This window comes from Octopus bimaculoides, chromosome 2 (assembly GCF_001194135.2).
Source record: "Octopus bimaculoides isolate UCB-OBI-ISO-001 chromosome 2, ASM119413v2, whole genome shotgun sequence".
Taxonomy (NCBI): domain Eukaryota; kingdom Metazoa; phylum Mollusca; class Cephalopoda; order Octopoda; family Octopodidae; genus Octopus; species Octopus bimaculoides.
Window position 1 is genome coordinate 144375519 of NC_068982.1, and position 12383 is coordinate 144387901.

At 34.2% G+C, this 12383-nt stretch overlaps 1 protein-coding gene across 10 annotated transcripts in view; it reads right to left on the reverse strand.

The window, feature by feature from the left end:
* The window catches only part of LOC106875150 (FERM domain-containing protein 4A), a 355036-nt gene that overhangs the window by 202035 nt on the left and 140618 nt on the right, over positions 1–12383 (reverse strand). For all 10 annotated transcript variants that reach the window (XM_052965645.1, XM_052965646.1, XM_014923164.2 and 7 more), the window contains one exon: positions 7616–7681. In XM_052965645.1, the coding sequence (XP_052821605.1) occupies positions 7616–7681 (66 nt within the window). The remainder of the gene's footprint in view (positions 1–7615; positions 7682–12383) is intronic.

Sequence of the window (12383 nt, forward strand, 5' to 3'; positions counted from 1 at the left end):
AACTTGCTCCCTCCCCTCAAAACTGCTGGCCTGGGACCAAACTTTGAAACCATTATCTAAGTCTAAATGTGGGATGCTGTCATGTGGTTAGTTGAAGGTAGAAGTGAAAGACACAGAGAGAGAGAGAGAGAGAGAGAGAGAGAGAGAGAGAGAGAAGAGTGTTAGGGTCAGGGGAAAGGGATTGCTATTGTGTTATATGGTTAGTTAGTTGAGAGAGAGAGAGAGAGAGAGTGTGTGTGTTTACTGAAGGCAACATGGCATTGATGTACCTGTCTATCTATCTACAGGTAGATGCATCGACAGAAGAGAGAAAGATGGATGGCTAGATATATTGATAGTTAAATTAATGTGAAATAATCTTTGCAAATAGCTGTGGATGTTACTCTTTCATATGTTCTAGTCCAAGGGCTGTGTTCATGCTAGGGTACCATCATCATGCGAGTCCGCTGCCCTAACCACTGGGCCATTGCGCCTCCACAGATAGATAGAAATATACAGACAAACAGGCAGATAGTTGAAATGAAAAGAAGTGAAAACAATCTCGATTGGCAAATAACTTGAATTGAGCCTTGGTACAGATAAGTAGGATGTGATGATGATGGTGGTGGTGGTGGTAGTGCTGCTGCTGCTGAAGTCAATAGGGATATTGGTTAAAAGAGGTGGCAGTAGTGGTTGATCAGTGAAAAGTGTAGGCTTTTGATATTTTTTTGTCTTTTAATTTTGATATCAACTATCACTTGATGCATGCTCTTTGGTGCAACTAATTATCGTCTGCTCAATCAAAATATATTTGTTTATAAAATATGGACAACAATAGGTGTTGGCTAACAAGAGAAAGAATGAAAAGGTTTAGGATATGGTGTTTTTATAGATTTTTTTAATTATCCATATTAAGATTCGTTAAACCATTACCAATGTACTGAAGCAGAATAATAATGGCTTTCATTATGTTCCACAGTTAAATGAAAAATAGTAGAGAACATTTCACAAAATAAAAGCCATAAGAATATAGCTTTCAGAGATGTTGGTTCCCTGAGATTGCACCTCCAATTCTATCTATGTGGACTTTTACACCATCACAAGAATCAAATGATTCAGAAAATATACAATTCCATCATACAATTTTAAAAAAAACAAACATGGAATTTCCACAGGTACTGCTAGTTATTATTAGTTCATTCAAATATCACTGAGGTCGACTTTATCTTTCATCCTTTTCAGGTCGATAAAATAAGTATCAGTTGAATATTGGATGTAATCAACTTATCCCCTTCCCCAAAATTGTTGGCCTTATGCCAAAATTTGAAAGCATTATTATTATTATTATTATTAGTCAACTTTGCCTTTCATCCTTTCAGGGTCGATAAAATAAGTATCAGTTAAGTACTGGGGTTGATGAAATCAACTAGCACCCTCTCCTAAAATTCCTGGCCTTGTGCCAAAATTTGAAACTATTATTATTTTTTTTATTATTATTATTATTATTAAGAAGTGAGGAATGTTAATTTGAAAATACTGGATCCAATTCAAATTAACAATAGGGTGAAATTTCTCTTTTCAACACACTCTCTTTTTTTTATATTTATTCTTCTCTAACACAAGAAGAATATTCCTTCAAAGAATCAAAACATTTATGTTTTAAATAAAGAAATGTTAATTTTGCTGTAAAATACGTAAAAAGAAACTTCCTCTTTTGATGTGTAGCATACCATTTACATAATACTGTGAAATTTTAACATTTCTTTTAACCCTCTGCAGTGCAATACATAAAAATGATGAAACTAAGGAGAAAGAAAAAGAACACAATCTTCTGTATGAATTAGTAAAGATATTTTTTAGCTGCTACCATAGTCACCGTGTCATTAAGGCTTGATATAACAACTTGATTTTTAGAGAATTTAAATGCTAAAGAGGTGTGGTACTGCAATGAAATGAAATGCTGAAAGAATAAAGTCATTTCCTTTTAGTTTTCTTTTTATTTTCAGTACAAGGAAATAAAAAGATAATTAAAAAGAATTGGTTTGGGCTGTGTTCCTGTTTACTAACAAACAATACAAACAATACCTTAGTAAACAATACAAAATTAGCATTAATAACAATGGTCCAAATGATTTACAATAACCAGACTAGAAATTAACAAAAACTCAAAATAGAAAGAAATAGATTCCAAACAACAAATCTATCAGCTGAAGAATTTCATTTGGGTTAATGAATGATGTCAAAAGTATATGGAACAAGTACAGAATATGAATTTATATTCTGTGGCTAAAGTTTGTCTGAAGTATTCATATCATGTCTTCAATAAAGTATCACTAAATAAATGAATGAATAAACCTACTGCAGCAACACAACTCCTAAATAATTGATTGAGCAGGCTTTATAATTAAATCAAAATAATTTTAAAGTTGTACATGCGAACGCGCTATTGAATAACTGATTGAATGGTCAACTAAGGTTTTCAGAAGGAGGAACCTAAAACATTTAAAAGTGCATCAACAGGAAAATTTCTGGTTCTTGTCTAGTCACAGATTAGCCAATTGAGCAGACCTATAATCAAAGAAGTTCCAGCTACGACTCTCCCATATTATTTCAGATAATGTCTTGTGATTGTACTCTTCAATGTATTTGTTCTTTTCTAAAGCAGCAGACTGTGATTTGAGGGAGTATGGCTGCTGTTTCTAAAGTCAAGTAACCATATAGAAGCTGTTATATTGAAATTTTCTGGTTAATATTCAAGGTTCAAATAATCTTTTTTTTAATATACCTAATATATACTCCCACAAAAATGGCTCCTTTACAGCTTATTGACAACAGAATGGAATAGCTACATATATTCATTACAAGGTTTGTAAACAAGAGGTGAGGATATTGTAGAGGTTGATGAGGCAAAGAGAGGGAGATGAGGCATTGTTAGGGTGACAGAGAAGCTACAGGAAGAAGGTCACTGAAAGACAAAGAAAGGAGAAGTGGATGAGTGCAGTGAGAGTATCCTAACCACCATCACTAACTGTTTTAATGTTGTCTCTGCTATACTTGCACAAGAGTGCAGGTTTTCTTCCAAACTCCATGCCATCAATTGCTATAGTCCCTTGTCATTTCTTTTGTGAGGTTCAGCATCTGTCCTAGGCTTTTTTCTTTCTACAAGCACTGTCCACCTACAACATTCAGCATATCTTTATGCAGTATTTGTCATCTTACACTCTCGGAGTGGTTGGCATTAGGAAGGGCATCCAGCTGTAGAAACTCTGCCAGATCAGATTGGAGCCTGGTGCAGCCATCTGGCTTACCAGTCCCCAGTTAAACCGTCCAACCCATGCCAGCATGGAAAGCAGACGTTAAACGATGATGATGATACAGTCTTCAGTCTTGCACATTGTAGCTGAATCCTCTTTTACTCAGTTTATCTCAGCTCATTTGTATTCCATTGCTCATGCACATTAATATTACTCATCTAGCAAAGCATTCTCACTTCATTTCTTTCAAGTTTTTGCAAATCCCCTGCATTCAAGGTCCATGTCACACTACCATGTACAATGCACTTCATACAGAAGTATCATACAATCTCACCTTCATTTTGAGAGTGTTTATTGCCTCCCCTTTGTTGCAAAGGTGGTAGCACCCTGAACTTTTTCCAACCCATTCTTACTTAGGTTACTATGCTAATGCCCCTCTGCCTCTGCTGCTACATAGGAAAGCTACATTTGCTGTTAGCTTGCCAGTGATCCCAGGCAGTCAGCAACTGTTTACACTGGGTACATGCCATGGAGTTTCTATCCATTCTGTTTCAGCACACCAAATGCAGCCATTTCCCTGGTGGTAGCAGAGTCCTGTCTTGTGTGCACACACATGCACATGCATGCTATACAGGAGACAAACAGGCAGATATTCACATCATTTTATATTTGTTGTTCTAAGATTGCAGGGGTGATGGGATGTCTTCTCCAGTACAGCAACTAACAACCTGTTGCAGCTCTTTGACATCATCATTGTGAGATTCAGCTTTCATGATTTCTTTCTATGTCTTTCTCTTCTACAGTCTCCTTACTGAAATTGTTGCTTACTCATCTTTTTGGCAGCAATTCCATACATGCCTTGCACAGCTTTCACAAGCCAGCTACACCTAGTTTTCTGAGAAACCATCAGAGTGTGGAACTCAGTCAAAGGCCTTCTCCAGGTCAATGAATGTTAGGTAGAATGGCTTGTTCTTAGCTAAGAACATTTTCTGTAATTGCTACACTAAGAAGAGGGTGTTAGCAGTACAACCCCCTGATAAAAACCTGAACTGCATCTCATTTAAATTAATTATCTTTCTAATTTACTATGCTACTTACATAAATTAATCTTGTAGCAGTTGATGGCTATGTCAGTCTTTAAAGATGACACCTCTCTATGCCACCCAACAGAGTATCTAACGGACCAGCACACATTCTACTTTGCCAGCTATTTCCAGTATCTTATTGATTATCCATAGGTCCAGCTACTTTCTTTGCCTTCATTATCTTTAATGGCTCTTTTAACAGCATAGCCTCTCAACTTCAGTAACTGGTCCCTCTGCTGGATCTATTTGGGAGCAACTCATCTTTTTCCTTATTTAGCAATCTCTTGTCATATCATTTCCATGTCTCTTTCTCTTTAGCATAAGTTAGGGCGAGTGCACAGCAATAATTTCATATGCACTTTTCCACTAATGTCTCCAATAACAACCTGATTTTCACATGCACACTGTTTTACAAACTATAATGTCTGTACCTATGATTCTCATGTTGCAGAACATTACCATGCCTTGTACAATAAGCTCCTTTCTTTGTTAAAGATACCCCATACCCAAATTCTGTTCTGTCTAGTTAATTTTGCTCTTTGCTTGTTCCCCATTTTCTTCTATTCTAGATAGAAGCTGCAAGCTTAGATAGGCTTGCAGCTTAGCTTTTATGGCTCTATTATACCATCCCACCACTCTGTCACCTTTGTAGTTGGGTGCAACTTTGTTCCATTCACAGATCTGGTCTGTAGTTTGCAGTAGGTTGTCTCACAGAAACTCCCAGTTGTCTCCTTTGTTGTAAATATCTTCTCTTCCTTCTCATCAAAATGAATCAACTAGCATTTCTATGAATCAACATCTGACTGAAGGGTCGTTCAGCTTTCACAACTTTCTTCTCCAAATTGTCTTGTGTCTCTGGTTCTATGCATCACTTACTCACATGAGAGAGAGAGAGAGAGAGAGAGTAAAGGGTGTAAACATGAGCACTAAAACCATAAAACAGTGTTCTTTAAATGAAGTCCTCAGCAATATCTGTTGCGCAATGAGTTATATACACCATCATGTCACTCTCAGCATCATAAATGCAGTAAACTGGCAAATGGCCCATTGGAAACCTGTAAGCAGTGACATTATTATTCACCAATTGTGTAGTTCTAGTGTTGCAATTAAAAATCTAGCAAAACATGTTCTGTGATCTCATTTCTTTTGTTGGTTGGCTTTTTAAATAATCCTCCATTGCTGTTATTTTAGACAAGGTATCACAATTCACATTTTTTCTTTCCATAAAAGTCAATAGGGTACATCTCTCTTCCTGATGGCTATTTGCTTATTAGAAATAGTTTAGTTGATGATATATATTTAGTAAATGAGTAACACATGGTGGAATGAATAAATAAAAATGTTATCCTGGTTTTGAAACAGAAACACTATACCATTATGTATCATAAGCAACTAAAAGAGTGTTAAATAGAGAGGGCCTCAAAAGACTTGTGCCACTTATGGCAACATGGAAAAGTAGACAAAACAACGATGACGTTATGATCTTCCTCATCATCATTTTAATGTCACTTTTCTATGCTTGCAGAGATTGAACAGAGTTAATTGAGGCAGATTTTCTACAGTCAGATGCCTTTCCTGTTGCCAACCATTGCCTGATTCCAAGCAAGGTAATATTTGCCCCAGGTCAAACATGTTTCCTCAGAATATTGGAAATGAATAACATTCACTAACAACAATCATGTGATATAAAGACAAGGTACAACATACACACATGCATATACGATGGGCTTCTTTGAGTTTCTGTCCATGAAATCTACTCATAGGGCTATGGTAGAAGATACTTGCCCAAGATGCCATACAATGGGACTGAACATGAAACCAGGTAATTGGGAAGCAAACTTAACCATACAGCTGTGGCTGTACAAATGTACAGATTTGCAGGATTATTTTTAAAAACTTCAAAAGCGTGTAAATGAAATGAAAAAAAAAGACTGAACTACATGAACTAATATCAAAAAGAGAACAGATTTAAGTGGGCTTCTTTAATGCAGGAATATCTAAGTGTGTGTGTGTGTGTGTGTGTGTGTGTGTGTGTGTGTTATTTATGGCTGAATGATAAATTGCACCTAGTCCATGCTGTATGGTTGTTGGCAAAAGAGGTAGGCATACAGCTGTTAAAACTATCCCCAAAATACATGAAATACACAACAAAGACTGGAGTTACCTCTACTATCATATGTATGAGGATGCTACTAATATATAGGTATATATGTTTTATCAAAACTAACACAGATTATAGCAACATATATAAAATTGATTTGGAAAGACTGAAAGCTATTCTGGTGGATCACTAAACAAAAGTCACACAGATTGAGAGAAAATTTAAGCTGATGAGTAACAAGCAATGATTCAAATCGCACATTTTTTTTAATCTCTTTTTTAGAACAAAAAAAAAAGCCCTTCTCATTTACCTCAGCAACTCCAAACACCCTGTTAAACATAAGCAATAATTGGACATTAAGTTATAACAATTTGAATGGTTAGATTAAATTAAATTATTTGCATCTGGATCAAGTATTTTTCTTTTGCTCCTCCTCCTAATACTAGTCTTTATATGATACCTAAAGTTTCCAACAAAAACATGTAGAGTAATATTTGTAGTTCTATACCAGTGACAGCATTTGAACCCTTGAATAGCACCACCACTCTTAACAGTTGTCATGAATATAAACATACAACAAAATAAGGCCTATGAAATTAACACAATTACATTATCAGATCCAAATGATTTGTGATGCAAATAGAGTAGCACTGAGAAAAGATAGTTGGAATATTCCATTTAAAGCTGAGTAATGTCCATTTTCTGTATCTCACTGCAAGCCTTAAAGCTTTCAGGAACCTTTTCAATTTCCCACCATACACTAAGCTTTACATATTTATCATGTGCAGAAAGGAGCAATTAATTATAATAGCTTCTCTGTGATGAATATGGTTATAAAATGACATTTTTTGAAGGGGCTGATGCAGCACTTTTAATACTAAAGCATTACTTTAGCTATGATATAAGAGAAGAAAACACGATTGAGGTCAAGGTTATAATAGGATCAAGTAACCATTAATGATCTTAAGTTATCAACTTCAGCATGTAAGACATACATGAGTAAAAGATCTTGTACATCACAACTGAACCAATAATACCAGTGTCAATGTCAATTCAAATATTGCTAAAGGAGAATGAAAGAAAGTCAAATGAACACAAATAATAAGCTAGTAAACCAAACATTTAGAGACTTCTTTATAGTAATAACATTAACTGGGTTAATGGAAATTAATTGAATACTATTTCATTATATTTACCTGTATGGTGATATCAAGCCTGTTTTCATCCAGCAAAATAACCTGTGTTTTGCGGCCTTCTGTCATCTGAAAAGATATTTGGAGAGTTGTTGAGCTATCAAATAAATGAATGAATAAGGATTACTGTTCAACTGACTGGTCTCTGAAAACACCAAATAAACAGGCTAAATGAAGTCAGAACATATTGGAGAAAATATCAAGGATTAATAATGATAGATGAGATGAGATGCAACAGAGCAGATAACCATGCAGAACATCCAAACAACATAAACTTAGAAATACACTTGAAATGCATAGTTGTCAGTTACATTATTCCTAAAGAATCCAATCTATGCAATAAGATGAATTCATAATTTTCTAAATAAAATTTAAGATATTTAAGAAAATATAGTCATTGATAAGATACGATGATAAGGAAAAACAATGAGTCTTGTAGCATGAATCACTGCATTGTTTGTTTCAACACTAAAACATTGTTGTCTCAATGCTGGCAGAAGTTAAAAGAGTTTTCAATACAGCATCCATCATCTCATACGTGGGACCCAACATTTACAAATCTGTCCTCACTACTACTTCCCAAGATTTCCATGGTTTGTTTCTATGTTTTGTATCTATCACAACATTATTTTCACCCAGCATGTGGTGAAAATATTCATTTGTATTACACATCTATATCAGTGTAGCCATATATTCTGCACACAAAGGCAAATATCTTTGGTGCCAAGATTCTTCCTCACTTGACTCACTCTAAAAAAAAAATAGTAAGAACAGCGTATTGAGTGTATATGTGAGATTACTACAGTATCTATTGTTTGCATTATCACCATCTTTTGGTTAGTGAAAGATGAGATATATTAAGAGCAGTATTTTAACAATAGCCAGATCTGAAGTTTTAGAAGCAGACTGCTGGCTGCAAAAATTTATATCCTCTAAAATGCTTTTGAGGTTAAGATTTTTTTTTAATTCAATATAAAAATGAAAAATTTATTATTATTGTTATTTGTACTGTTGTATCTACCCTTGAAGACAACATTTTTGAATATTCTTATGTCACATTCACAGCAGCAACATCAGTTAATTTCCCATAGGCCCCATACACTAAAATGAAAAATTTTTTTCAGTGTATGACAACACTGCAAGTGTTTCGATGAAGCAAGGAGTTACTTAACAAAGCATTTTTCTTGTTATTCGCAAAAAATCATTTTTTAAATTCAATACATAAATTAAAACAGTTGGTCTTTAGTATAATCATAATTGGTTTAATGTTGGTAAAATGTCTGTCACATAAAATAAATATAATATGGTGACAAAGCTTATATAACAATAGCTCAAGTTTCTGTTGTAACTACGAAGCATCATCAGCTCACTAACATCTTTTTTACATGCACTTTTACCAAGCTGGTATGGGTTTTGATAAGATTTTTTGAGACAGAATTTAATGGCAGGATACTTTTCCTAATGCAAATTGCTTGTTTTTTTTTTTTTGTCTTTTTTTCAAGTAAAGTACTTTATAGGTGCAGGAGTGGCTGTGTGGTAAGTAGCTTGCTTACCAACCACATGGTTCTGGGTTCAGTCCCACTGCGTGGCACCTTGGGCAAATGTCTTCTACTATAGCCTCGGGCCGACCAAAGCCTTGTGAGTGGATTTGGTAGATGGAAACTGAAAGAAGCTCGTCATATATATGTATATATATGTGTATATGTTGTGTATCTGTGTTTGTTCCCCCACCCAACATCGCTTGACAGCTGATGCTGGTGTATTTAGGTCCCCGTAACTATCGGTTCGGCAAAAGAGACTGATAGAATAAGTACTAGGCTTACAAAGAATAAGTCCTGGGGTCGATTTGATTCGACTAAAGGCAGTGCTCCAGCATGGCCGCAAGTCAAATGACTGAAACAAGTAATGAAAAGAAAACAGAATACTGCTAGCATTCATACATCAAATTGCCAAGCTGTGGAATGTATTATTAATACAGACAATAACAATGTTACCACTAGAAACACACACACAAGCTTCTGTATAGTTTCTATGTACCAAATTTCACTCACAAAGTCTTGGTCAACCTGATGCTGAAGTAGAAGACTGTCTAAGGTGCCACAATGTGTGATTGAACCTGAACTTCTAAACCAGACAGTCATGCCTGCATCTCAAATTAAAATTAAAAACAAGTGTTATAATGTATTCAACTGAACAAATATGTAAAATAATGTTAATAAAAATCTGATTCCAAACTCTGGCATTTAGAACTATTGACTATCTTTTGAATCAATGAAATTCTGTTGAGGGAATGATTTTATGAAGTGAGAGAAGGGCTTTCATCAAAAACAGACGCTGGATTAAATTATATTTAACATTAAAATGAAAAGGTTAACTATTTAACTGATATTTAGTAAAAACCATATGTAAATAAGTAACAACAAACCCAGAATTGCTTTTCTAAGCATATCACCAGGTTGGTAGACAGATTTTCAGCCTTTATATTAAAGCTAAGTCCGATTCATTAGAGTTCATTTCTTTCTTGCATTTTTTGTTTTGTAACCCATACAAACAAAGAAAACTCCAGAAGTTAGCAATGATCAAACACTGAATGAATACGTGCTGCATAATCTTGTTCCTCTCTGCTCATGTAGACAAGCCAAGTTGATAGCACTGCTATGAATACAGAGTTTATACTGAACAAACATTATTTCCTTCCTTTCTTACCACAGCTATCCCCATACAATCCTAGCATGTGTCTAAGATGCCACTCCAATTGCCCACTAAAATTAAAGTGTAGGATATATACATTATAATGCTTGTAAGTACTTGAAGATATCTAGCTACCAGCCCTAGTTGGGGAATAAACTTCCACTAGTCTCAAAGTACCGTCTTTAGTGTTATTCATTTCCAGGACTTCTGACTTGGGTTCCCAATCTAGGGAGATCATTCTTATCTCAGTTGAATGAATAAGACCTTGTTATCACTCAGATGATATGATATCATTTACTAGCCCACAAGATATATATATATACAAGAAAAGATAAAATAATGAACAAAACATGTGAGGTTGCACAAACGTCAAATGTTACTTGGAACTTAACCATTAAAAATGTGCAAAACATTCCGCTGCTTCAACTTTACCATTATACGAAAGTAGAAGTCACTAAGGTTTTCTTTTAAAGATATTAATGAAACAAAATAGTTTTATGGAGGAGAAATGACATTCCATGAAGTTCACACATTTCTCTATGGACATCAGTGACAGAAGTCAAAATGGCTATAATTAAATTAATGAAGTCATGTCAAACAGAACAATAAGAGGCATGTAAACAATTGATTTTATATATATATATATATATATATATATATATATATATATATATATATATATATATATATATATATATATATACATATATATATATACATATATATATATATACACATATATATATATACACATATATATATATATATATATTCAAGGACTTAGTTTCACAGCCACTCCTACATAATTTGTACACAAATAGCAAACACCATCATTTAACCACAGGTCAATCCTTAGTGGTCAAAGGCATTCTAGCAATGAAACACCTGATCTTTTTTTTGAGAAATGTCTCACACCTAGGACTATATTTATTCATCCAATGTATCCTTTCTTTTCTTCTAAGACAGGAGGGAAAGATTTGGCTCTCTTCTAACAGCTTGAGCAACATCATTGAGGCTCCTTCATTTCCTCAAAACATCAAACTGGCAACAGTTTTCTTGATATATACTAATTCCATTTAGAGCACGATACTTTCTTCCAAACTGTTCTAAGTCTGAAAGCCATTTTAGTCAGAAATTCTAATTGTGTTTAACATTAAATCATAAACCATCATCAATTATAAGATATTAGTGAGATATTCTAATTTTGTTGATAAAGTAGCTCTGTAGAACAATATCTGATAAATATCTTACCCGTGCCAACATGGAAAGTGGATGTTAAAGGATGATGATGATATCATATATTCTCCAGTATATCTTTTCTGACTGGAAGATGAGTGATTTAGTGTCTGTTCTGATGTATATAATTCAAAAATGTCAAAACAAAGCCTTCGTCAAAATTTAAGAGAGGCCTTATCTAAATCTAATACCATTTTAATGAGTTAATCTTAAGCACATTTCCTATACAGTTAATAACAATGCCTTATTCCTCTAATTTATTTGCACTACTATATTAAGAACTATCAAATACATTGAATCCATTTATCAAAAACTGAGAACAGATTTTTCCCTTTATATTTCAAAGAAATATTTAATTTTTGCAGCTAACAGAAAAGTAAAATGGCGATACAATGTTGAAATTTATTATAATTAATAGTCTAATAAAGATGAAAATCATACTTAATAATAATAATAATAATAATAATAGTAGAGGAATCCTTTGGGGTTTGGATAATTCACCTCTGAAAACATGGGTGTTTCGTTCAACATCCTTAAACAACCCTTATTAAAGAACCTTTTGAGTGGGATGGGCTACTCAAACTTCTAACTGGACCCTACCTGCAAGGTCATGCATTGATATGAGATCATAATGTCACACACATATGGTTGTGATGCATGTGCCTAGGGTAGCCTTATCAGTCGGGAAGTCACAATGGGTATACTGAGTTTCGTATATTTTACCCCAGTGTTACTTTGATGGCATGCATTGCTCTCTCACTCAATAATAATAGTAATAATAATAATAATAATAATTATTATAAAATACATAGGGTACTCAATGAACAAATGGCAAACAGTGCTA